Raw genomic sequence first — 27,831 nt, 5'->3', positions numbered from 1 at the left:
AAAAACAAAGACATTTTAAGAGGAGCAGAGAGGCATGACATCATCTGCTCCTCATTTTAGCAGAAAGGCAACTGATTCCTGTGCATGTTCACTGCAGGAACCTTTTGTGGCCAGAGCTGCCTCTTCTGATTTATCTATGTATCTGTAAATCACCTGTGGAGAGCAAAGAACCGATTAGTATGGATTACTGGAACTATTCATTGCAGAAATGCCAAGCTACCTAATGATGACTTATAATATAAGTCCTGCTGTTGGAATAAATCTGCTGCTCACCAATTAATGTTGTACAATTCCTATTAAATACATACTATAATTCACAAAATGTATTAATAAGCTTGCTCAAATATCGGACCACAGATGTGGCTCATGGGAGGGCTTCTAAGGTCTGATCTCTGACAAATGCTGAGCCTGCACAGACCCATTAAAATCACTGGAAAATGTATGTGCCAAGCACTATTTAGAATGAAGCTCTTTTACCACTCTCTGTATTTACACAGAAATCAACAGTCTTCTGTATCAGACAGGATTCACACTGATAAATCAAGTAGGGTATCTTACCTTTCCTATCACTATATATAAAATGCTTATTCCATGGATCCACACTGTATTCTGCAAGACATCTCTAAACTAATATTTCTCCTGCAAAACAAGTTTCATACACCACTTCAGTTCTTTCCCATATTACTGGTAATGTGTACTAAAATTCCTCCAAATCATTCTCCAAGAAATCTACCAAGAGCCATTTCAATCTGAAACTTCCTATGATAGGCTTCAGCAATCCACTATCATACAAATCAACTGAACTGCTTTTTACAGTAGTGAAATACCTAGGGTTAAATTTTACATGCCTTACAATCTCATAATTAGGAACAGTCCCATAAAATTGTAAAATGGCTGTTCATTCATGTTCTTCATGCTTTACTTTCCGAAGTCAGTTGTTCAAACAACTCTGAGGGCAATTTTTACATTATATCTCAATAGAATCTTTCTTAGGTCATCAAATATTATCAAAACAGATGATGCACAGTGATAGAAATAGTATCCAGACAGTAACCCTTTAGGCAAGAAAAAAAAACAAAACTGTTTAAAAGCTGCTAGAACTAAGCTATTTTGACAAGGCAGCATCAGACTGAGTTTGAAAAAAAATTCTAGATAAGCTCCATGTACAGTGGAGAACAGACCAGCTGCCCAATAGCTGTCAAAAGGCACAACTGTATAGCCCAAATTTCTATATAAACACAAATATAAGTAAATACAGACAGTCTGATGCAAGGAGAGAGAAGTGCAATGTCCAGTCCTAATTAGTGCATTTGACAATTATGTGTGCCAGTGTAGAACTAAAAAAAGTCTTTAGTTTTGATCTATTAAAAATAAACCTGTATGTTTGGGGTAAAGAAGGACAATGAGATGCAGTCATCAGTTTTGATGAATTGTGAAAGTAGTAATAAAATACGGTGTGGGAAGAGAAGGAGCTTTGTACGTTGTCCTAAAAGATGGAAAAATACAGGAATTCTATAGGATTTCGTAAGATTGCTGCATCAATGGATGTATGAAATTAATTACCCGCTACTAAGACTGATTTCAAATCCCTTTAAAACCTGGATCAAGTAAACCACATTAAGAGTAGTTGTTAAAAGCTTTGGAAAGAGGGACTTTTTGGCAAATCATTGCTAGCAAAACTAAGAAGTCTTCTGAGATCTGAAGTTTTTTTTGAGAAAGGAGAAGCAGCCCATACTAAGGAGTTGAAGGAAAAGAAAAAGAGATGGAGCCTGGAACTTTCCAGTAAATAAATAAAAATTGAAAAGACTGCTGAGTAGAAATTCTACTCAAGGGCTTTTATACTTTGACTATGAATAAAGAATTTGCATATGTAAGATATTTTGCACGGTCTCCAGACTCCTGTTTCTTTATTTTCATGTAACTGCCACAGGATTAAATTGTAAGCTGGAGTATTAAGAGGGACAGATCTATAGAACAATGCTAGTCTAACATTAGGGTGAATTAAGGCTCCTACACTAAAATGCCAGTGCTCCGCCTCCATGAATGAGCACCAGGCACAGGGCAGCCACCCAAGGAGGCTCTGATCACACATTTCACCTGCAGTTTAACTCAGTCAAGGTAAGGTTATTCCCCAAGAATTGTTTCTCCATCTTTCCTCCCACCACATTTCCATGCTTTTCCTCCCACATACACTGTTCTATCACTTTTTTTTGACAAGCCCATTTGGGTTTTTGGTTTTGGTTTGTTTGTTTTGTGGGGCTAGTAACTATTTGATTCAGCTCATAAATTGATATTCACAGAATCACTACAGCAAATTAAATGGGAATGCACATGGTGGTGAAAGGGAATGAATTTAGTCTTAAGCCAATTGTAAAAAAATAACCTGAGATGTCAGAGAGTGCCTAGAATCCATTCAATCTCAAAGGATCTCAGAGGAGTTATATTTTGTTTCTAAACTGAACTTAAAATATTTTCATTTTGAGTTCATTCTAAATCAGAATTTTTCAACTTTTCCAAATAAAAGGGAAGGAAGTATTCTTGAATGAATGAAGCATTTTGAAGCACTTATAAATGTTGGAACTTCGTAAATACAAACACTTAATAAAATGCAGAAGTCCCACATTGAAACAGGAAAAATAAGTCAAGAATTCTCCTCTTTGTCTTCTCTTACCAAAAGTGTTCATCAAATTGAAGATTTACTTGTTTTCTAGAAGCAGCATTTGTCTAAAATAAACTATTTGGTCAAGTAAGATCATCTAGCATAGCCAGAAAGCATGTGGACTATGCAGCACACTGCTGAAGAATACAAAAGTGAGGTCAGGAAGTCATAAACTGGCAAAGAAAACAGGAAACAAGGGTCCACAACACTTAGACTTCAAAACCAACTCAAGTGGTTTCATCTTAAGACTACATCCGTCTGTGCAGACTCCGGAGAAACTGGCTCTCTGACTAAAATACTAAATTAGCAAACAGACACTCACACTGTGTGGTAATATCATTGTCCAGATGGTCCTACATGTATATAGCTTCTGAAAATACCTACAGAACAGCAAAGCAAGTCATATTCTGCACATCATTATATAATCATATTCACTTCCATATGACATGTCATCGATCACAAGGCAACTACTTTCAAAAGGAATAAATCCGAGGGATGTTTACAATGTCACCACTGCATTGTTTCACAATACAGTCTTGCGAAGAACTCAGTTAAGACTGCAATCAAAATGAAGACTAAGAGGGAAGGGAAAATGGTAAGCAAAAAAGACCCAAGGATCTACAAGGAAAACATGTTAACTTATTTATTTAAAAAATACACTCTTTTCTCACCAGCAGGAATTAGTATCTTTCTACAACACCAGCAAGCCTTGCATGGTTTCAAGAGTGATAGGGAAGCTGAGGGAAGAATAGGAGGAATAATGGGCAAGAGGGCTTTAGCTATATAAGAGTAAGCAGCAGAAACTTGATTCAGTAAACATATTCTGAAAGCATAAAGACAAACCAGTGCCGTAATTATGCAGAGGATTTTCTTTTGTTCCTAAGACCAACAGAAAAAGACTATCTCATCTATAATTATGTACAATTAGCCAAGTCAAGGATGACCTAAAACGTTTGCTCTGTCATCTACACAAGTGTCTCGCTACATATTATTATTAGTTGATCCACTGATTCAGAAATCTCTCACATCAGAGATCAGTGTAACCAGTAGGTTGTCTAAAAGCTTTCCATATACAGTGATGAGACTGTATATGATGATGAAGCTCTGGAGTGTACCACAGCATAGCTGCATGCCATGAGAGGAAATCCAAGGGGGTGGCAATTTTCTTTCCACTTCTCTAAGAAATAAAAACTCCTCTTGCTGCTTTTTTAAATTCAGTCAATGCTTGTTTTGATTAGGGTAAAGGAAAACATCCTCTGCAATATGAATCTTTTCCTGAAGATATGTTTGTCTGCTGATAATAGAGTTCAGATATTTACCTGAAGATAGAGAGGCAGGCTTTCCTGAATGGCAGACAGCAAAGCCACAGGCAGCTCTTTGTCCTGCTGAAGCACAGAGTGCGGCAGCAATAAGCAATCCACAATGCGAAACAAGAGTTGCTGTGCCTTGGAAGTAGCCAGTATTGGTGCCCAGAACTTTACCAGACATCCTGTTTGACAAAAAAAAAAAAAAGAAATCCCAAAGCAATTTACAGTTAAAAAAAAATAAGAAAGCCTAAAGAGACAATTTTGTTAAATTAGATAAGCTGAGAATAGCAACAGCAACTGAAATGTCTCGCTCCCATGTACTCATTCCATGATATACCTTAAATAAAATTAAAACATCTGCAAAAGTGCATTTAGAGTTTATCCAAAAAAAGTGCTAAATTGACTCAATACATTACAATTAGAAGTTTTTAAGCCAGTGAAGCTGCTTTAGGAAAAGTACAGCAATGCTAAAGAAAGGACAGTCTCTTACATCCATGCAGAAAACTTAACTAAACTTGATCCATAATACCATTGCAATCAACACACATACTTAAACATTTACCTTGCTGTGTGCATTCATCCCATTTTAGAGAGATATGCTGCCTTTGCCTTCCCTTCACATTTATGTAACACCACTGTGGCCACATCAACAACTACTCATGCGGTAGGAAAACATTAAATATCCTTCCAATTGTATTTAATTTCAGCAGATTAAAAAGAATAAGGGGCAGCCAACTACATTAAACCAGCATGGTCTCACCAGATCTTTGCGGGCTCTCAGTTCACTAACTGAGAGCCTCAGAGAATATATTTTTTGTTTTCAACACATTAACGTATCACTTGCACAGCTCTGAGCCAGTTTTAAGATCTTTAAAAAAAAAAGAAAAAAGGTGTTGATGTGTAAAACCCTAACTTTGAGAAACTTCTTTATTGCAGGTGAGGTGTAATTTTTCTTGAGAAAATAACTATACTCCAGAGAGTTGATACTCAAAACACACACTAAATAAAACAAGATTTCTACGTAGTGGTTCCCACAGACATTCTTAACTTTACATTTAATTAGAGGCAAGGAAAGGTTTCCTGGGTTGGAAATACAGGAATATTCCAAGCAAACATGTTTAAGACTTTGAAAATAATGAAAAATCAAAATTAGGCTGTTACAAGATATTATTAATCTATAAAAGTCATTCATTACCATCTCTAAAAACAACACAAAACAACATTAATCTTCTGGAGTGAAAGAAAACACAATGATCAATCATAGAGAAAGAGAACGATCACCTAACAATACTTCTAATAATGTTGTCTAAGCTTCCTGCTTTGAAAGAAACATGGTCATTCCAGCTAAAGTACTCCTTCTATTATCGCTCCTGTGATGTATGGGACAGTACAAGACACAATCTGACCACAGATGGGAGGTGTTTAGATTTGTTAAGTTTCTTGCTTTGTCCTTATAATTTAACAAGCCCACAGAATGTGAAGCAGTGATTGAAATTCACTTAAATATTTTTTCTTTTAAACCTCTTCTATGTTTTCTTAACTAAAAAGAAAAGGACAATTTCTTGCACACAACAGCATGACTGAAGATTAATCGCTTCCTACTGCAAAGAACAGAAAAGACAATACCAATCTAAAAAGGAAAATACCAATCTAAAATTACTTTCCAAGGCTCCAACCCACATCTGGATATCTGAAAACATTTAATTTGATATACATCTTGTGTATCAAAATATGCCAATCTTGCAATAGAAAAGTAAAGTATTTTAAAAAACCCTAATTCCACTACATTTGATGCACCTTTTGATCTTGGTCATGCTTTTGCTGTGCTCCTTATAATCATGATTTAAACTGCATGTGCATGTAAATTATTATTACCTCTGTCTTTGAGATACACAAGGTTTACTCTATTTTTAAAGGTAAGTGGGTCAGACTGGCACAATTAACTGATAATACACAGCACTCTTCTTTTTCCGTCCTATCAGTGGTTTCACACTTAATGAACAAACGCTAGAATTGAGTTTTAGTAACGTACAGAGTGTATGTAAGAGAAGCAGTTCCAAAGAAAGCAAATTACATTCCTAAGCCAACTTGGCCACTAACATAAATTCAGTAAATACGATGCAGCCTGTCATAACACTGCTGATCATAGAATCATAGAGTATCCTGAGTTGCAAGGGACCCACAAGGATCATCAAAGTCCAACTCCTGTCCCTGCACAGGACCACTCCAAGAGTCACATCATGTGCCTAAGAGCATTGTCCAAATGCTCCTTGAACTCTGGCAGGCTTGGTGCCGTGACCACTTCCCCGGGAAGACTGTTCCAGTGTCCAACCACCCTCTGGGTGAAGGATCTTTTCCTAATATCTAACCTAAACTCCCTGAAAAAACAGTTTTAAGCTCTACCTTACCCCTCCACATTGGCCCTAACCAAATCTACCTACAGTTTGCTGAATTCTATGACTCTTTGGCTGCACTTCCATTTCTACCTTTACACTACACAGCAATTGAAAAATTCATTTAAATAAGTGGTCCTCTGGCGAGTGATTTCACTGGTGAGCCAGGCTATTCCCAATAGCTTGGATACCTAACACAAAGTGCATGTTGCCTCAATCCACATGGTTCAAAACTTGGAATTCTTTAAGAAGATTGTACATCCACTTTTATGCTCAGTCGGAAAAATTCAGAGCTCATCACTTTCATTTAAAATATGAGTGGGAAGAGGAAGGAGACAACAAAACACCTCATATGAAAAGGTCTCACGACCCCCTATGGGAAGAGCAGATCCACTGTGGGCATGAATTGCTGTAACTTCAGGAACTGCTATGACTTATAACAATTTTCACTACAGCTAAATAGTCAAAAACCGACTGTTGTCACTGTTTCTGAGTTTGTTTAGGTTAAACGTTTAGTTTTCAGTAGCGAAAGACATGAAAACATCTTACTCTTGAAAATACTGATTTGTAGGGGTAATAAAGAACCCACAAACAAAAACCACAAGGAAGTCAGACATCAGGATCAAAGAAAATCTGTAGAAAATAATTAAATATCTAATTGTAACATCTTGGTGAGTTTCTTTTTTAAACCATTAAATACTATAGAGGAAATATATATATATATGGACAGTATAGAGGAAAAAAGTATTAATAATTTATTTTATTGATGCCTTAAAACTATTTCCTAAAAAAAAAAAAAGAGATTGCAAAATAATTACCTATGATCCAATAGGTAAGCTGCAGACCTTCTGGAGGTCCTTTTGCCTTCAGGTAAGGTTTTACATACTTTAATACATCACCTAAATACTCCAGAGTCTTTGCTACCATGGCAGATTTCTCAGGGAGTGTCTGAAGGCCACTGTAAGTTCTACCAACAGCCTGAGAAAACAAAAACATTGAAAGAAATATAAATAAACTTACTAAGTCTCTCATGAGATTTTTGTAAGTAATTTCTTTTTCAACCCCCAGTCTGATACATAGTTCCTTTTCATTAAAATTGTCCTATGAAACTGACACAGGGATAGGTGTACAGTACCTTAATGAACTGGACAAGAGCATATTTTGGGTCTTGCTTGAAAACTGATTCTTCAACATGAGCCTTTGAAAGAATGTTTTCTACTTCTGAGAGTTTAAAAATCAGTCTTGTCATTTCAGTCAGCTGCTCCATATAGGCTTTCCCTGATTATTACAAGAGAGCACAGCAGTAAATACAGTATACAGTTATGCTTTTAGATTTACTTTAGTCCCAAAATGATAAAGTGAAACATTATTTTAAAATGTCTAAAACACAAGGATTCTGCAACTAACTGTATCTCTCCAGACAAAGACCATATGTCCAAACTAGTTATTTTTCTAATACAGTTATAAGAGAATGAAGAGTATTAAGTATGGATAACCAAGTGTTTCATGGTACTGATGGGTTTTTTCTTTCAAAATCTACAAAATGTGTATAAGAGATAGTCACTAGAAGATGTGTTCTAAAAATAATTAGAACTGCAGTGTTTTTAGAAGAAGTGATGAAGTATTTCTCCAAGAAAGCAAAATATCCAACACAAAAAGGGGCAGAATTAATTACAACTAGATTTTTTTTTCCCTTTTCTTTTCTTTTAGGCTATTCACAGCATGATTTCTAACTATTTACTTCAGATTCACTTTTTTTAGAGCAGTTTCTCCATGGGGGGAAAATAGCTTGTCTCCTTGGGAGCAAGTTTTTATTCTTTGCTTCCAAGGAAACAAGCTCTTTTATCTTTGTTTGTGATAAATTTGTCATATGCAGAGCAGGCAAACTATCAAAAAATAGCACAAGCAGTGTAAAGAAACACATTTTGTAATTAGGTAAAAGTAAAGGAATACAAACAAAAATACATTTTGTAATTAGCTGAAAATGTTTGCCAGCTTTGCAATATAGAATCGTTACTGCAAACATTAGGGAAATGTGAACACTTACCAACTGTTCGCTCAGCATCTGTCTTGGCCAGAACACCACTTGGTTGATCTATGAACATTTGCAAAACGCATCGAAACCAAGAACGTACTGTCAGAGCTTCATAGGATGTATATCCCATACTAGAAAAAGCTTCACACAGTGAACTGCATAGGCAGAAGAGGAAGAAAAAGGTAGGGTGATCTAATAAAAGTAGGCAAAAGGGTAGCAGAGTGTCTCATTTGGCTGTAGACATACGGAAACAGTGCACAGAAACAATTAAAGTAACAGAAAGGTCAATTGGCATTGCTTTTGCATACTCTACAGACTTTGCTCACAATATCCTGATGCCTAAACAGAGAGAACATGATAAATTTGGTAATGCCACCCATGGTAATTTAAAGGCATATATACACATGTACATATGTTTTGGTTACATAAACAGGGTGGAGGGAAATTCACACAGTGGAAAATGCCTTACTCTAACAGTGAGTAATTTGACAGTATTATCTAAACTGACAGTGTACAATGCTGGAAATAGTATGTCTGAAGCAGCCTGGAACTCCATATTGACACTGCTTAAGCTACTCCAGCCTTTCATATAAAGCTAGCCCAGGTGCCCCACACTACTCTGAAATCTGCTTCATTCTCACTACAGTAAAGACAGAGAAGGTCTGCTTTAGCAAATAAAGATACATTATGTTCAAAACACATGAAAAGGGAAATATAAAAAGGCACCTTGGAGATGAGGAAAGAAACCACTATACTTGGCAATACATTACAGACGTATGCATTTATGCATGTATACACACACAAGTATAAAGATCATACAAAGTTGCTGTACATATTTTCAATCAAACACTCGCTATCACTCTACCATTGAAGTGTCAGACCGAAGTCACTCAGTGTACAATCCCCGTACTCTACTGTTCCGTAATGATAAACTTTTACTTGCCTTACTACAATGAGTGGCTGCTACAGTCACTCTTTCCCAAGCATATCAGCCTTGCATCATTAATTCTTTAGAAACTCCTTGCTAAAAGACAGCAGGTCTGTTCTGCATTCTGTCTCCAGTTCCTATCAGATGAGCTCCATGTGTGATTCAGGTCAGTGAAATTTCTTGAAAATAGTTACACTTTTATTTGAGAGATTTCCTCCCTGGTCAGTTGTAGGTACTTCAACTTTAATGAAAAATGCTTGTACTCTTTTCTTGATATATGTACATGTAAATCTACTTATTTTCTACTGATTTTTACTCATGCTTGCAACAGAAAGTCAAGACTTCCAGATGGAAACCAAACTGGATTCTGCTTCTCAATAAACAACATTAATAAAGTTGGGGTTTTTTTCTGCTTCATTTACTTCAAACCAGTGACAACTCTATATTTTGTCTGAAGATCCCTGACGAACTAATACTGACAAAGTAAGGAGACCAAATGCAAGGAAATAAAATGAAAAAAATGAACATTGTATTCCAGTACCAAAAGAGAAAAAACCAGGATGCCTATGGACTTAATGCTCTTTGCAGTAATGTGTAAACAATTTCATTCTCATGTAATCTTCATGTACACAGCTAGTCTACTTGGCCACAAAGGCTCAAAAAACCACTTTCTGTTGTAGTCTCACTCTTATTTCTCTTGCTTGCTGGTAGGTGGGCCACTTTGGCATCTTCCTAAAACTGGAGAAGAATATGCTCCTAATCCTTAGAAAGGAAAGAACAATAACTACCTGCTAGAAGCATGGCAAGCGGTCCTTTTAAAACAGGACCACTTTATTCACATGCTCAAAATTACTTTAAACAAGTTATAATACTATCATGCACCACACAACGTGGTTGTGGTAAGAAACTTTTAGGCACTACTGCGAAAGAAATGCCAAAGCTTGTGTGTACGTTGCCAGAGCTTGCAGGGTATGTATTGGAAACAAAAGAATCTTTTTACTTTTTAACTGACAATGTTTGATGTGAAAGTTATCAGAGTGCAGTAACCATGAAGTCTTAAGATCCCATCACTTAGATACTTTGATAACTTTGGCTCTACAAGTGCCTAAGGTAAATAAGTACATGAATCATGCTACAAAAAATTACTTTCAAGATGACAGTGTTTAGAGCATGATACCTCTATATTCTACCAAAAACGTCTTACCTTAGGTACTCATTGCTCTTTCACCAGGAATCTGAGCACCCTACAGCTCTGTTAGTAAGGTGGGGACATACCTTTCCCTATTCTCAGATACTTAAGTTTTTAACTTGTTGGCTTCAGGAAATTGATAAGGGCAACAATTCTCCTTGAGCCTGGGCAATGGAAAACCCAACAGTTTAGGGGTAAAATTATCTGCCTCTTCATGAATGCATTCTGTCCCATGCTTCCAGATTCACGAAGAAGATTCAGGAAAGCAGAGAGTGAGAGAGTGAGAACACTTAAGAGAGAACCAGAAAGAGTAAGAGCATACACACAAATAAGCAAAAGACAAATGTCCATTATCACCTAATTATGGAGCCATGCTTTCTCCTGCTAATTCTCTCAGTATGGATCCATGAACCTGACATTGTCAGTTAGTCCACAGCACAATCTGCCAGAGGAGGTCAAGTCCCTCTCATTCCTTTCTAAGGCAGTATTTGGAAACAAAGTTTGAATTCCATCAGAGTGCAAGACCCACCTGACATGGGTTTTCCAAATTGCTGCACAAGTGCTCTAACCTCTCAGATAATGTACGCCAGATAACTGCATTTTTAGAAGAAATTTTGGCAGCAGGGCTGTATGAGAAACTTGATATGTGTGTGTGCTCTGCACTTGCTAATGCAATCGTGTTTCCAAACACTTGGAGAAAGAAATATTTTGGCCATGGTTCCATATACCATAAACAATACCTCAGCTAGCATAAAAATGTATCTGTGTATACATTTTTAACAATATGTCAGGTGCTTAATGAATACTGCTAAGGAATACTTAAGTAATTGCTTTCAATCACTTACTTGGAATGTTTACTGGGGGAACTTGAAATTAATCTTAAGAACCTAAATAATACCAAAATTTCAGTTTAGGCATCAAAATGTTTTTCTTGATCTCGCCTGAAGAACAAGATTCAAACTATAAAATTCAAATTATAAAAGGGAATTTATGTGCCTAACTCTTATTCCATTCAGCATGTGCTAGGTATCTGCACCCTTGAATGAAACTCACCCTATAAAGATCATAAAATAGAAATATGGCAAATCAGAGGACTGAACACTCCCAAGTTCCAAATTGACACACAAGGAACTAAATGCAACTTTAACACCTCCCTGCAATAAGGCCACAGCTTCATCTTTGTCAATCACACTTAAATAATCTTTACCATATCCTGACTTACAGTTATGCTCCTTAGTACACTATGTACCCTAAAAATGTGCAACATTTTTCACTTTCAAATACAGTCCGACACAGAAATATTCCCTCTTTCTCTCTCATTTCTCACCTCCCCTGCTTCCAAAACCTGATTCAGAAATGGGCAAGGCAGGGAAAAAGGCATGTCACAAAAACCACCACCACCCATCTATCTTAGGTCCACAGAGGCTTACTTAGAGAAAATAAAATTTCTCATATATATAAAAATGTGACTGGATTGTCTTCATGCTTGAGAAGCTGTAAAGAACCTGGACCACCTTACTGAAACATTACCATTTGAAGCAACATTTTCCACACATCTAATGAAGGATGAGAAGGTACTGGAAGAACAAGCAGTCACAATTTTTCACCTGTTTTGAATTAGGTGACTTAGATATCTTGACACCAGCTGAGGCCACACCATGTCATCCCATCCAAACAGCTGCATCATTGATAGAACAGGCTGTGGTTGGAGATCTGATAGGGCTTTGCTGGGGATATCCAAAGCTAAGAGAGTAAAACCTGTTTTCAAAGAGAGAAAAAACATGTTAATAGTTTCTTGGTACATTCCTGTTCCACTAAAAAGCACTGAAAATTAATTACAATTAATAATGTGCAGCCTGGGCAACTGTTCTAATATAGAGTGCACCCACGTTAAAAATGTAGTCTCTATCCCAAGCAGTTTCTAAGTCATCAAGACACACTGGCTGCAAAGGAGGGAAAATCGATCCAAACATATGCAATTTTAAATAGATTCACAAACCCACATATTATAAATCCTGAAGGCACAACTTTACCACCTATGCAGTAAAAACTGTGTCTTAAAACCTGCTTTTTTGTCTTGACCTCACTTTCTTACCTTCATCCACTACATCTCCTCTTGTACACGTAAGTATTACTGTGCTTTACAGGGTTGAGTTTTATTTATTTCTTTTGGTTTTTTTACACATTTCTCAGAGTGAAGAACTGTATCTGTAAAGAATTCACTCAGTAAAAGCTGGTACCTTTGTATTTTTGGAATAGACATTCATGTATCAAGTTTATCATACAAATAAAGCACTGTAGACAAATTTACTCTTGAAAAGGATCTTCATGTAACAGTTGCAGATCTAGAAACTGGGGTAGTTTTTGTGCAGAATTTTGTTAATGAAGCATAACCTTTTGCTGTTTCTGTTCTGTCTACTGAACAATCTATATCTAACACTACCAGAAAAAAAATACAATGCATTCTTTATATTGCAAATGACAAGTATATTAAAACTCAGAAAGAAAATGCAATCTGAAATGCTGAGTGATTATTAGGCTATAGGAAAGAGAGGCATCAAACAAGTCAGGAAAACTGAATTTAGAGGGCGATGAAAAAGGGGCTCACTAGTTCCCAAATTCTCCAATTCAAGTTAATTATAAATTATTATTAAAATAATTATAAACCTGCATACATTGAAAAGATGAATTAGATGGAAAAGGTTAGTTTTCAGAAACAACAATGAAATTATTTTAATTAATGGTATAGGGGCATGAAGGAACAGCCATGAAGGAATTCACATTTCCTTATGTGCCTTGAAAAAAACAAAGTCATAGAGAGTTCCCACTCTGCCTTAGGTAAGGAAACATTTTGTGGCAGCCTTTTTCCAGAGATTTCTGCAGCATCAGCCATAACATAGTTTGGGGAGAAATGGGAGACAGGAATGGTAATGTGAGTCCCAGGCTATTTGCCTGGCAGGGGAAGCAGGAGAGCTGTGACAGCTGCTCTGTCCTCTGGGCTGCAACCTCTAAGGCAAGAAGCTCATACAGTGTGGGAAAGGTTTGCCTTCCTCTGTAGTGCTACCTAACACATCTCTATAAAGCAGGTCACAACTGCACTCCCCTGCTTCTCAGAGGAGTTTATAATAGGTTGCTGCTCTTGCTATTTCACTGTGCTAATATAAAATAAAAAAAAGATATGACACTGTAGGAAATGAATGAAGTTTTGACATTAACAACCTCTTCCTTTGATTTGTATTGCTGTTTCTCACATACTCTTCAGCGGTGTGAGACCACTACTGTTGCACACTGCCTCTTTCATTAATGTTACCTCCTAACTACCACAGAGCTGCTTCAAATGAAGCATCTTTTAGCTTTTCTATTACCAACTCAGTACCCCTGAGCTTGTTACTTTATCTAATTCATATCATGATGAGAAAAATATTTTATATTGCACTCCTCTGAATTTTAGTTAAATGGATACAGGATTTCATTGTAACTGCAGAATACAATGCTAGCTACTGATGTTAAAGATCAAACTGGAATATCTTTCTATTCACTGCCAAGCTGACTTGTTGCATGTGGAGTTCACACACATATGAAATGTTGTACTCCAAGATTAAACACCTCCAGTGTAAAGCATTAAAAAATTAATTACGAAATATTTTTATGACCATGACCATAACAGTTTGGCAAAAAACAACAGTCATATATGCAACCTTTTAAAAATTGTCTTCAAATGAAAAATATTATTTTAAAATTTTTCGTTTGTATTTCAACCATAATGAATAGTTCAACACAAAATTATAATAAACTTCTACAAAAGTATGTAAATTCTGGATATAGTGAAAAACATAATTCTTATTTATATTGTATAACATTTGCAATGTTGATAATAACCTGTGACTACCAGTGAAAAAGAAGTCAGGTTTGTACATCTTCAAACCCCTTTGGTGTTCTCAGTCTGTTTGTATCCTATTAAGGAATTCAACACTATAATATTTCTTTGTGTCAAAATATTTAGCATAGAATCTACTTTTTGCATTTATGAATAGGTAAGTATCTCAAAATACAAAATCCTTGAAAGTTTGTGACCCAGAAAATAGCACCAAATCCAGTAAGTCGCAGGGGGGCTCAGGGCTAACCTGCAGCTGTATCAGCAAGCTGAGGGGAAGGCGGCATCTGTGACATTCTCTGGCTCTTCAAGTACGGAAAGAAATTTCTCCAGAGAGCACTGGCGACAGCAAGGTGGTGCTCTTTAGCCACTAATGGAAGCTGTGAGTCTGGGGCTGTGTTCCCTAGTTGAAGTCCCTGGCTTACACGTTCGTGTACACTCCTAGGGAGAAACAAAAACAATGTTTACGTTCAATAAATGAAAAATTCACATCTTTTTAAAACGCATTTACAACTACTTTAAACTGCAGAGCCTGGGAACTGAAGGATCATTTTGTGCAATTAAAACCTTTATGCAAAGACATTATGCATACCAGTTATTTGATGGATGAATGATGGCATATTAAGCACCATAAAGTTAATGTTAATTACTAATGTCAACCATTAATTATATGCTTTTTAATATGTCAGATCAAAATGAGAAATTGGCAGCTTTAAAATGAATATCTGCATTTTGGAACTAGCATGACAAGCAAGTCTGCTTCCAATCCAAAGCCAGGTGCTTCTTTAAAAATTTTTTCACTAGAATTTTTAGGATAGGGTTGTGTACAGCAAATAATGGCAAATGATTTTGATCAATTGTAAAGCTTCCTTCCGAAATCCACTTCTCATTTGTAAAACCTCAATAGGTAAGAGTTTAGATAAAAGATTCATTTTATCCTGATGCGCTGCAGACAATTAGGTTTGACAGCAATGCCCACAGCTTTGTTAGTACAGTAAAGACAAAAGTTACCACTACACATAACTCCCATCTCTTCCGCAGACAATGTGGCATGAATTCAATAAGGCACTCAATTTTCTTTGATTCTTCTAGTACCATTCCTGCTACTTAATCTAATTTGGAAGTTGTGACTTTCTAGAGGTTTAATAGAGATATGTCTGCAGGGAATCAATGTTCTCAGAGAAATGGGGGGGGGGCATTAATAAATTTGTCTGGTAGAGGAGGATAGGAGGCATTACAGTACTGGGCTGATCAACTAAATAACATGCTTATTAAAAACAATCTGTAGGAACGCACTATCATTCCTGTTCCTATTTATCTTCTGGTCAACTCAATTGAGATTGTGCATTAAAGCACAGGCAGCATTATTACATTTGCTTTATTAAATTCTATAAACAGCACTGTAAAGTCAGAGTCAAGATATTTATAAGATAACAGTAAACAGCAGAGGCATTGAGACTTGCCTTAACACTAACATTTGTAGACTATAATATTTTTTCTTAACTGCCATTCTCACAATAGAAACTGTTTCACAAAAATCTTCCCCTAGATCTTTATTCTATGCTTACCCTAATTTGAAATAAACCAAAACAAAAATAGAAAAAACTCCAGCTCCTAGTTCCCTTCTGGGAACATGGGAAAATTATGAAAGAATTACACAACTCACAGCACTCATTAGGACATCTGAAATGGAATAATTTTAAATAAAGAGTAGGCTGGCTGCAAGGCCTTCCCATACTAGGGTTGATATTAGAAGTGCATCTCATTATATCAAATTAGTATCCAAAAATTGTGCGAAACACATAATTTAAAACATAAAACATACTGGTTGCCAAAGGTAACGATACCTTATGCCTGCCAGCAGGCATTCATTAGCTTCAACAGGACAGACAGAGAATTGAGTATCAGCTACTTTTTGAATGGCTACATTTAGCAGACAAGGAAAGGTATGCAATATTAGGAGGAATCAAGTATTTCTTTGAGAGACAGCATGAATCCAAACACAGGAACAAAAGCCAGGAATTCTAAACCCAACATTTATTCCCACTGTGGCTTCACATAAATCATACAGCCTTTGTTAGCCTCAGTTTCCCAGCCATGATATTTGGACAGTAAGACAGCTTACCCTTTAAGGATGCTGTGAAAACAATCAATGTTTAGAAACTGAGGATTATATTCAGTATGTCAGGTGGTATTCCTATTTACAAGGCATATTCTCCAAGTCAACATGAATTGAAATAGAAGCAAGATTAGCATAAAAAGCCAAGCAACACTTTTTTGGGAGCATCCCCTTATTAAAAAAAAGGACAAGGAAAAGGGTGAAGATATAGTGAGGTCTAGAGGATAAATGATAAAAAAGTAAAAGCAAGGCTAAAGAAACAAGTTAAAAAAATTATTTTTGCCAATTACAAAAAAAAGTTTAACAATAAAAACGAAGGGCTTTTCTGTTTTATTTTAAGAAAGGAATGTATGATGCCTCATAATGCAGAGAATAAAACTTCTGGGACCAAAATCTGCCCTACTGACATCCAGACTGTGCTGTAAAATCACACAAAGACCTTTTTCTCTCCTCTAAATTGCCTCTCCAAAGACGGGTGCCTTGCATCTCCTTTAGCCATCTATGCAAAGTAGAAGGGTGTACAGACTTCCAAAGTAAGGTAATATATCTCTATGTCAGTGGAAGGGCAACACGTACAGATCAGTATTTATGTTTATTCATAGTAACCTACACAAATGCTTGCAATAAGGTAAATGCTTAGAATCAATGAGGCATCAATATATGCTGCAGCCAGTTACTTCTACCAACAAGCACATTTTTTAACTCTATAAAAATACGAATAAATGCAATTTTACTTTTTATTCAGGCTTCTATATTTTTCTAACACTAGACAAGCATACCATCAAACATCACTCCATTTCTAAAACTTTATACATTTAGCTTTCCATTGCATTAAGAGCTCTGGAACCACCAGTTGCCCCATTACAATGGTACCTCGTAATATGTAGTTTTTACCTGTTTTAAATCACGAATTTCCTACTTCCGTAAAAAGAGGTGTGGTTTTTTTCGCATTTTGCCATCAGATCAAATAAACCCTGGGTTTATTAAAGAGGGGAATGTTTGTGCCACCTCAATGAGGATTGTGCTGGATGTATAGGTACAGTAGTAGCATATGGGATTATTTTCTACATCCTACACCTGGGTAAGGAATTGGAGCCATTTATTTCTCTGGATGTAGATATTGTAATCATAAAACATGACCTTGCAAGCCTGCATTACTAAAATGGAGCCAAACTTTAGGTCAAGCCAGAAGAGTAAAACACAAAATTCAGCAGCCTGCCTAGATGATCACTACTAGTCCATAATCTGCACTGCACACATATTGACATTCAGACTTAATGCAATGTCATTTAATTTGGTCTTCAAGGATTCAGAACTTCCCATCATGATAGAAGACCTCTTTCCTATCAGCATCTCCAAGGGCTTCTACCATCAGGGACTCTCACAGGCTATGAATACAGATACCAGTTTCCCCTCAGCTCCTCAGCTCCCAGTCCAAGCCAGGTCGTCCACAGCATCTACAAAACTCAGCCGCCCAGTACAGCCAAGATTAAGCTCTTTTTAAAGGACCTGAATGACCTTTAGATGTTGAAACAAATAAATATTTAAAAAGCACCACCTGAAGGACCAACATCCTTGGATAAAACTAGGGAATTGGGAAGAGATATATGAGTATTTCTAAAATGATAAATGGTTTTGATGCTTAGAATTTCAACTACAAACACCAGTTACTTCAAGAAAAACTGAGGTGAAGTGAAATGAAGCAAAGCACCATCACACTCAAATTCAAAGAGAGGTAACAGGTGCTTTGTGCTCTATGCAGATGAATGGAACTGGAACAATACTTAAATTTGGAGATTTCTCTTCCCAACATTCTCCCTCTTTTTACATCACTGATATTATCAACACAGTTCACAGAGTCATAGAATGGTTTAGATTGGAAGGGACATTAAAGATCACATAGTTCCAACACCCCTGCCATGGGCAGGGACACCTTCCACTATCCCAGGTTGCTCAAAGCCCCGTCCAACCTGGCCTTGAACACTTCCAGGGATGGGGCATCCACAACTTCTCTGGGCAACCTGGCGCAGTGCTTTATCACCCTCACAGTAAAGAATTTCTTCCTTATATCTAACCTAAATTGCCTCTCAGTTAATACCATTACTCCTTGTCCTATCACAAGGGGTCCCTCTCCGCCTTCCCTGTAGGCCCCCTTCAGATACTGGAAGGCTGCTATGAGGTCTCCATGCTAACTTCTCTTTGCCAGGCTGAACAGCCCCAACTTTTGCAGCCTGTCTTTGTAGGGTAAGGTACTCCAGTCCTCTTATCAACTTCACGGTCCTCCTCTAGACTTACTCGAACAGGTCAGATCTTTCCTGTGCTCAGGTCCCCAGCATCCTCCAGGTGGGCAGAATCACCTCCCTCGACCTGCTGGCCATGCTTCTTTTTGATGCACCCCAGGATATGGCTGGCTTTCTGGGCAGCTTCTGATTTTGATATTTTGGCAACAAATGCATTGTGCATTGGTCCTATTGTAATGTAACCACAAATGTAGTAACAGGAATAGAAGTGACTGAGGAAAGTGGAGGCTTCTTCAGCTCTGGGGTAGCTATGAGGATTTCAGCATACAGAACCAAAAAGATATGGAGATTAGCTGATCCAGAGAACAATAAAGTGAGAATTTTGATGTCATAAGACAGAAGAACTTCAGATTCTCTCAACAAATCCTGGACACGGGTGATGTCAGCTACTTGGAAATGTGTACAACAAAGTTATCAGCTGAAAATCCTCTAAAAATAAAAAGTCTCATTAATACAATGAAAAGTATGTGTGTCTCTGCTGAAAAGATTAGCAACAAGCTACACAATAAACATGGCATTAAACTAATATCCAAAATAGAAGTGCCAGTGTTGATACTTCAGACAGAAAGGTATTTTTCCTTCCCTCCCTCCTTCTTGTTTGCCAATACAAAGAAATTACATAGCACTATTGTACGACAGAAGATTGGGCTTTCCTGTAGAAATCTATCAAGTCATGTTTTCTGTGGTTGTATAAATCTTACTGCAATGAGATTTAAACTCAAAATTTGTGCTACTGCTACAGGTGCAAAACTCAGATCTCTGCTAGACAGCAGTACACTCAGTTTTCTGTGACCAAACAACATTTAGCACACCATTTCAGAATTTAGTTTAAAATTACTCATCTAATTTCACTTCCTTCAAATGCCATAAAACATCAATATGTTTTTAATACCTCTACTGATGTCTTCCTGTCATTCTACCAGAACTGTTTCTTATGGTGACCAGAATTGGAAGTGAGGTTTCAGCAGAAGCCACACACATTTCCAGTAACTAGTCCTATCCAAGATTAAGCTTAAAAGGATCCTTGTGTGCGCTCCATATGCCTTTGAAAATAATCCAGCATGAGTATTCAACTAGTTGACTATTATGCCATTTAATTACATGTTAGTTATATAGAAAATTGCAACTATAGCACTTACTCATTGATCCCTATGGATACCAACTTTCATGTTGACAAACTCACTGTTCAGCTTCTACCTAGTAATTTGTTCATAGACATTTACTTATTTTTTATCTGTGCTTCAAATATATAGTTGACACTAAATACATGTAACATTTCTGAAATCATAACCATTTACACTACCACAAAACATAATACAAAATGTGAAGGAAAACACACTTTAGAGTGAGTTCAGTGCTTTTATACATAATCTTTTAAAACATTAATAAAGGAAAATTAGTTTCAGTATGGACCATAATACTGGCATTCACAAAGGTAAAATCAAAATGGTTGCATCTAAGTTCAAGTCTGCTTTCAATGAAGTATCATAGCACTGTGCCAAGTAAGAAACTGTATGATCCTACCTCTCCTATACATGCAGATTCATGCAAAAGAAATGCATCTGGATTCACAGAAGTAGCACACTAGCTGCACAGTGGTTCTACAATGGCCCAAGAAGAAAGTGCCCCAGCCTAACCATTCTTAGAGACTGGGGGCAAGTCATAGATGTGGGTTTTAGGCAATTCATAGTAAAGGCTTTTGGCTTCCTGATCACTGGTGAATGATTGTGACCACTTGACCTAATGTACGAAATGGTGAACCTCCTTTGCCTTGGCCATAGTTATAAATGCAGGTGTGCTGGGTGGCAGAGCTCCGCACTGAACTCTTGGTTATCAGTGTGTTTAGTCAGGGTACTGACAGCATCCTTACAAGAATTTTAAGTGCTAAAACATCTGCTTTATGGCCTCAAAGTGCTTAAGCTGGATGCTAAACAGCTAAGGCCCGTGAAAATAGCGTTCATGCCTCTGAGCACACAAGTTTTGGTACCTAGGGAACTTCAGTGCTTAAACCTGAGTCACTTATACACCTTCAGATACTTTCAGATTCAGCCTGTTTCAGTGAAACATGCATGAAGGAAGGTGTCTAAATTCTACCCAAGTCTGATTCAAACACCCAAGCCCTCTTTTAAATCTGTTTCTAAGCTTTTGAGATGCAATTTCTTTTTTATATCCCTTTATATAGCAGCCAGTATATTGAGACTGGTACGACTGCCATAGGAACCAGACAGAAGAAGCAATCCACCTCAAATCAGAATCTCTCAATCTATATTGCTCCCACATCTGCAATATACATACAAAGTATCTATAAAGTTTTTTCATATTTGAGCAACAGCCTTTTCACTCTTTGATAATTCAAAAAACCCTAAAAAGAGCATAGAATTTTCACCCACCTTTGTGGAATTAAAAACTAGATTTCAAAAAGCTAAGCAAGATGAGAAACTTAAGACAAATAATAAATTTTCCCATCCATCAAAAGAAACATTTGAAAAAAGATCCCACAGTTTATAATGTGTCAGCACTGCATAAGCCATAACAGCATCACCACTAGAGAGCTGTACTGCTGACTGTACAAGCAGAACTGGAAAAATCATGATGCCCTGTTATCAAACATTAACATGCCCCATCAGCTCAGTATTTATTAAATGATGTTTCAGTGTTCTTCCTTCATTTTAATTTGCTTCAATAAACCACATGTTCAAATGTTTACTGAAAAAAAATGTCCGAATAATATGCCTGGTTATGAATGTGTATAATGATCAATGATCAGTGCGATGAGGAAGGGAAGGCTAAAAAGGAAAAAGGGATGCTTCTCAGAACTCTAACTTGCAGGATTTTTATCAAATGCTTAAATTCACCCATGGTGCTTAAGTCCTTTACAGCACAGACTTGCACAACATCATAAATATCAGTGTCACAATACACCTTCATTAGACACAACAATACGAAGCATATACAAAGTGACACGTCTTAGATGTTGGATGAGATCCAAAGGGATACAAGGGTGTAATGGTTAAAAAGCAGGGCACAAACAGATCTCAGACTCCTGAATAATACATCCCAAACTGCTCACTTAGTCAGATCACCCTCTTTTGACCAGGATGTTCCCTAGGTGCCTGCAATTCAGCTACACAAGAGCCTTGAGCTTTGTACCTAACTCAAAATCTCTGTCACTGGGGCCCAGAAATCTGATCACGACTAACCCACACCAAAAAAAAGAAGGCTGCATACCATACTGCAGCAGCCACGTTCATTTTCAAAAACAGAATACACATTTTTTTAATGTAACAACCAATGAATCACAGTCTAAGGGGGAGGGCACATGAGTCCAGTTTTGATACTGTTTTTGGGCTCAGGCTCTGCTCTTGATTGTGAGTGTTGCATTAAATCAGTTACTGGGTAAAAGTGTGAAATCCCAGAACAAGGAATGGAGCCCATGACACTCTTCTCACTAATGTCTGAGAGCTTTTTTGATTTTTTAATTTTTATAGATTTTAGAAGTAGTCGTGTAGTGAATGTAGATTTTAATGTAGCTGTGTTATATCCCTTACCCTGTAGCATAATGTTAACACATACCAAACCCTACTGCCCCATCTCATATCAATCCCTCAAAATTCCGTTAGCTGTTTAGTCTTCTTTTCAAGGTAGAGTTGTAGAAAAACACCTTAAGGCCTGGACCAGGAGATATCACACAGACACAGTGACCTTCAAGCCCAGAACTTTGGAGGAACTCCAAGGACTTCGAGGTACATGCTTCGAGGAAGACGAAGATGAGGAAAAAGGGGTTCCAAATGCCCCCAGACTCAGTTCCTGAAGGGGTGTGCCAGGGGGCAGAACCAGGGGGTGGAAAAATTGGGATTGGATGGATATTATTATAAAATCATAGAACCAGTGTCTGGACAGGCGCACGGTATGTATTCCTCTGGACCCAAGGACTCCTTAAAGCTCCTGCTCTCTTTACCTATCTCCTATACTAAATTGGCCTGGAGTTCTTTTCTCTGTGATCTTTTAGGCAACATCTCCCATATTACATTCTAACCCCTAGGTAACAGATATTTAATCATTCTGACTGTAGTCTGTGATTTAAATGACAAACAAACAACAAAACAAAAAAAAGAAACCCAAGATACCCAAGTGCACATCTCCAGCCGTGGTGCTCTACAAGTGGTTGCAAGCACACAGATTTCTGTTCTTCATGACACTGAATCAGATGTCTCTGGGCGCACCAGACACACACAGGATTCAATCCTTCATGTCGCATTTTCTGTAGGCTAGCAGGAGACAAAATCCCACAGAGGAGGCACGAGCAGTTTGTTGTACCAGGCTGCATGTGTCAAACGAGTTGCTGGTCAGCTGGACCTGTTACTAGGCTATCAGACCACTTTATCTTGGAAGACCCCTACACCACTTGAGAGTAGGAGTCTTTCAAGTGCTGGTAACCTCCTAGCTCATCTGAACAGAGCTGTCAGACAGGCAAGTGCCTGGGAGTAAAAGGTCAAAAGAGGCCTCTAGGACTAAGGCACTCTAGGACTGAGGTGCTTCAGATCACAATTTAAAGGACTTGTTTATAAATGTGTGTGTAGATATCTATACAGATATAGGGAGAGAGATCTGTAAGAGATGCACGTAGACATTAGGGCAATATTTCTCTCTTACAAGGATAGGTTGGGAGTGTTGGGCCTGTTCAGTCTCAAGAAAAGACGACTGAGTGGGGACCTCATCAATGCCTATAAGTATCTGAAGGGTGATTATCAAGACGATGGAGCCAGGCTCTTCTCAGTGGTGACAAGCAATAAGACAAGAGGCAATGGGCGCTGATGCACCGGAAGCTCCACCTAAACATGAGGAATAACTTCTTTACTGTGCAAGTGATGGCATGCCAGAACAGATCACCCAGAGACGTTGTGGAGTCTCCCTCACTAGAGATAGTCAAGAACCATCTGGACACAATTCCATGCAACGTGTTCTAGGATGACCCTGCTTGAGCAGAGAGGTTGGACCAGATGACTCATTGTGGTCCCTTCCCAACCGTACCCATTTTGTGATTTCAATTACAATAGCTTCTCTGTAAAACCTTAGCTATCCATTGCTAAAAGATTCTCTATCTTCATCCACCCAAAAATCCTACTCATACTGTTTGTTTGTTTTTTTTTTCCACATGTACATCAGGAACACATTGCCCCCAAACATCTTAAAACATATTTTGCATTATGTTCCCTTAATTGAAAAAACTCCTTTTAACAAAATAAAAAAGGCTACAGATCCTTTCATTTTATCACACATCAATCACTGCCTGAGTAGAAGCACATCACATACTCTTTATTATTGAAGATACAGTAGGTTTAAACAGAGCCATTCCAGTTCTTTCGTTGATGGTATAAATCTTCAAATCTCAGTGGAAGAGCCTAGTATATTCCTATTGTTAGTGAATCACTGACAGAACAGACTCAACAGTTAAGAAGCTTCTAATGTGACAATTTATATATGCAGAGTAATTAAAGTATATTAGAAATCCAGATAATCTCTCCCAATCAAACCAATGAAGGGCAGCCCATGGGCATTCAAATTACACATTGCAATTTAGCTCAGGGTCACCTTCCCAAGTTAAATAACAGAAAATGCCCTAAACTAAATGATCTTTATTTATAACTAAACCTATTCAGGAAATTACGTAAAGCTCTTTGAAGATATAAACACTTTAAGAACAGCTAACTGCTTTAAACAACTACCTTTTTCTTTCTAGTGGTTTGAAGACTATTTCATTTCCCAGGTATTACTTGAAATATTCACTAAAACATAGGGAAAACAGGGGAAAATGTGTCAGATCCTTCTAAATGTTACAACGCAAGTATCACAGCAATATTTTCTCGCATTACCGCAGACTGTGTTTGAACAGATGATGCAAGATGTCTGTAATTAAATAATTATGCTATCAATAGATAGGGAACCTAGTACTTATGATTTTTTTAAGATTCTCATAAGAAAATTTTTTTTACTATTTCCATTTGAAGTTTTTTGTTTGTTTCATGTATCTTCTACAAGTCAGTCTATCAACTGCATGATTAAAAGCATTTGATTACATTACATTTTGACATAAAATTAAAAGTTAGTCAAGACTAGCACTCTCTGTTATAGTTTTCCAAGTTTAAGGTTATATTAAAATAAAACAAAGAAAAACTCCCAAAACATAACCATTGCAACTGATACCATAATAAGCAAAAATGCCAGACACACACTATTCAAATTTTAAATCAAAGTTCCTAAATATTTAAAAGTGGGGTTTTTTCACACAAGGAATGCTTTCACACAAAAAGCAACTTGGCTGCGCCTTCTTCAGAGAAATGCAATTCAAGAAAGGCGGCTCTTTGTCTGAAACTAATACAGAGGAATTAAGTAGATTTATGTTCTTGACTAATTCTTTAGATTTAAATGTAATAGAGTAAAAAGTATATACCAAAGAAAAAAGTGAACTGAAAGTCTCAGGCTTTTAAGACAGTCATCTTTTCCACAGCAATATGGAAACAATAATGCATTATAATATATCATCACCAAAGCTATCTCTCATTGCTTAAACAATTTCCCCTATCTAGGAATCACTAAAACTGGCAAAAGTAAGCATGACCTAATCCAATTCAAAGTTTTCAAACTAGACATTCAGAGTAAGGGATGTTAGTTTGTCAATCTGCAGCATTTCTGAACACAGCCATCTCTTGAAATTTTAAATATATTGATACTTTGGGAATTCACCTTCTGGACTTTCAAAAGGAAGCAGCACATAGGTGTGACAAAGAAGACTCAAAATCTAGGTGTAATTCATACATGCTCCTTTTTTTCTACCAGATGGCAGAAGTTGCACAAAGGCCAAAGCGGTACTAGCCTAAACATTCCTGCCCTTCATTGGAGAGCAATAAAAGTTCTCAGGATATCACTTAGACCCTTGGCAGAGACAAGAGAATAAAAAAAAAAAAAGGGTATTTTAAAACTCATGAAATTGCAGGAAGAAATGTGGATATCCTTCAAAAAAGAAAGTGGACGCACAGCAACTGCTGTAGAATTTAACTAAGAAAGAAAAAAATAAAACCTACAAATGAAGTGGCCTCCAAGCACAGCCAGTTCTCCCTCCTATGTTATACCACTTCTTTCATCACATTCTTCCTGCAGTGACCATTACCCCACGCACTATACAGCAGAAGAGAGACCTAGAATGTGCTATGATCAGCCTCTCCTGTCCTGACTCTCAGCTGAATGCGGATTCTGCGAGGCTTGCAATGATCCAGGCCAAAAAGATGCCATAATCATGAGATGCAAGTGAATACTGTCATATAAACACTTGCAAGAACTTCTCACTGGTTGCTTGATTAAGGTCTTAAATATATGGAAAACAGCTCAGTAGTCTACCTGAAACAATTCCTACTACATTACAAGAAACAGCAAGTATTTGGAAAAGAACTAGCATATAACAGAATCATGGACAAAGGAAAGGAAATCAAGCATGGAATTCTTTTCTACTGGCTGGATTCCCTTTACTTTAAAAGAAATGCAAAACAAGTGTCACCAAAATTGTGATTCTACAATGTGAAATACTGAAGATGGGGCAATAAGTTCCAATTATTTTTCTATGCATTTAACTTCAGATTTCAGAGGAAACCTGTTCATTACCAGGTCTGCATTAGTAACAGAAAATGTCAACACATCTTACATTGCAATCAATTCATAGATAATACTGTATCTTCGTTTGTGGACGAGGAACACTAGGAAATGTCTTCCCTAATTACTCCAAAATGTTATTGTGTGTTTCTTTTAGAACACAAATATTTTTCAAAAAAGCATTTACTACTTTGTAAACAATCAATTAGTTAATCACTAATTCATTCATCAGTAAATCATTTTACCCATTTTTGAATGGTTAGGCTTCATGAGTATTCTCTGTATATGCCCTAGTGAAGTAGTATCCAAAGCAACAGTTGCAAGACCATACTAATAAATAAATAAATAGAAAAATTATCTGCACCTCAAAGGGCTCATCTCCTGATATCAAAGATTCTAATCTTCACTGGGATGGAAAGTGTTAATGCTGTGAATAAAAGGTTTTCAACTGCAGCTGAATCATGTGAGGATTATCAATACAGCAGTAATGTACAAAGGGGCTCCAGCAAGGTTACAGAGTTTAATATAATCCTCTCTAAAGCTAAGCACAGTAATAGAGAACGCTGTGTTCACTATGACAGCATGTTGTGTGCACTCAGTAATACTTCTAAAATACACAGGGAGAACAAGAAATCCCCAACATCTTTACTATTCTCAAAGACAAAGTAAAGATATTAACAGGAACAGACACACAATCCTAAAACACAAAGGTACAGAAAAGCCAAACATTCAAAGCTGCAGAATATTACTTAGCGCTTTCTCCTTAACCCTTCTCAGTGGGTTTAACTGCATCACTGAAAAGACAAGTTGTTATGACCGTAATTTAAATGCAAGCAACAAAGCTCTAGCTTGCTTTGTCTAGGTCTGCTAGGGGGGAATATTACATCTGCCTCAGCCACCCTAACAAATTTGTGTTAGAGGGCTGTTTTCTTTTCCTAATCACATTTAGCAAAGATAAGGTTGCAAGAGCAGCAAAGACAACACAACCTGTTTTAATGCAATGCAACTTGTTCACATTTCAGTTCGTGGAATACTGTTGGGAGAAACAGACAGCTGATTTGAGCCTAACTGCAATTTTCCTTAATTACCTTCACTGGTATTCAGCCAAGTTAGCTTCTCCCCTGTACTACACAGGCATATGCTAAGATTGCAGTTTCCTTTGTGTCCGTAATGCAAAACACAAACTGGAAGACATAATACACAAAGTGACCCTTTGCTGTCCCAAAATCTCAAGTTCCCAGGAGAGTGAGTCCAGGTACTCATTCCAGCAGCAGGGCTTAGCCATACACACAGATCTCAGCCAAGCAGTCTCTGTTAAATTCTGCTCTGTTCAAGGCACTGGGAGTCATCTTGTTGCTTTGAACAGGTCCCTGCTCAGTTTTT

At 37.2% G+C, this 27,831-nt stretch overlaps 1 protein-coding gene across 5 annotated transcripts in view; it reads right to left on the bottom strand.

Annotated features, from left to right (window-relative positions):
* The window catches only part of MMS22L (MMS22 like, DNA repair protein), a 99,067-nt gene that overhangs the window by 11,517 nt on the left and 59,719 nt on the right, over nucleotides 1-27,831 (bottom strand). For all 5 annotated transcript variants that reach the window (XM_027694722.1, XM_027694751.1, XM_027694739.1 and 2 more), the window contains 6 exons: nucleotides 14,636-14,826; nucleotides 12,119-12,269; nucleotides 8,407-8,549; nucleotides 7,495-7,637; nucleotides 7,178-7,337; nucleotides 3,979-4,148 (listed from right to left, as the gene is read on the bottom strand). In XM_027694722.1, coding sequence (XP_027550523.1) covers nucleotides 3,979-4,148; nucleotides 7,178-7,337; nucleotides 7,495-7,637; nucleotides 8,407-8,549; nucleotides 12,119-12,269; nucleotides 14,636-14,826 — 958 coding nt within the window. The remainder of the gene's footprint in view (nucleotides 1-3,978; nucleotides 4,149-7,177; nucleotides 7,338-7,494; nucleotides 7,638-8,406; nucleotides 8,550-12,118; nucleotides 12,270-14,635; nucleotides 14,827-27,831) is intronic.

This window comes from Neopelma chrysocephalum, unplaced genomic scaffold, assembly GCF_003984885.1.
Source record: "Neopelma chrysocephalum unplaced genomic scaffold, ASM398488v2 Primary Assembly neopelma1_23b, whole genome shotgun sequence".
Classification (NCBI taxonomy): domain Eukaryota; kingdom Metazoa; phylum Chordata; class Aves; order Passeriformes; family Pipridae; genus Neopelma; species Neopelma chrysocephalum.
This window is presented reverse-complemented; position numbering and strand designations above follow the sequence as displayed.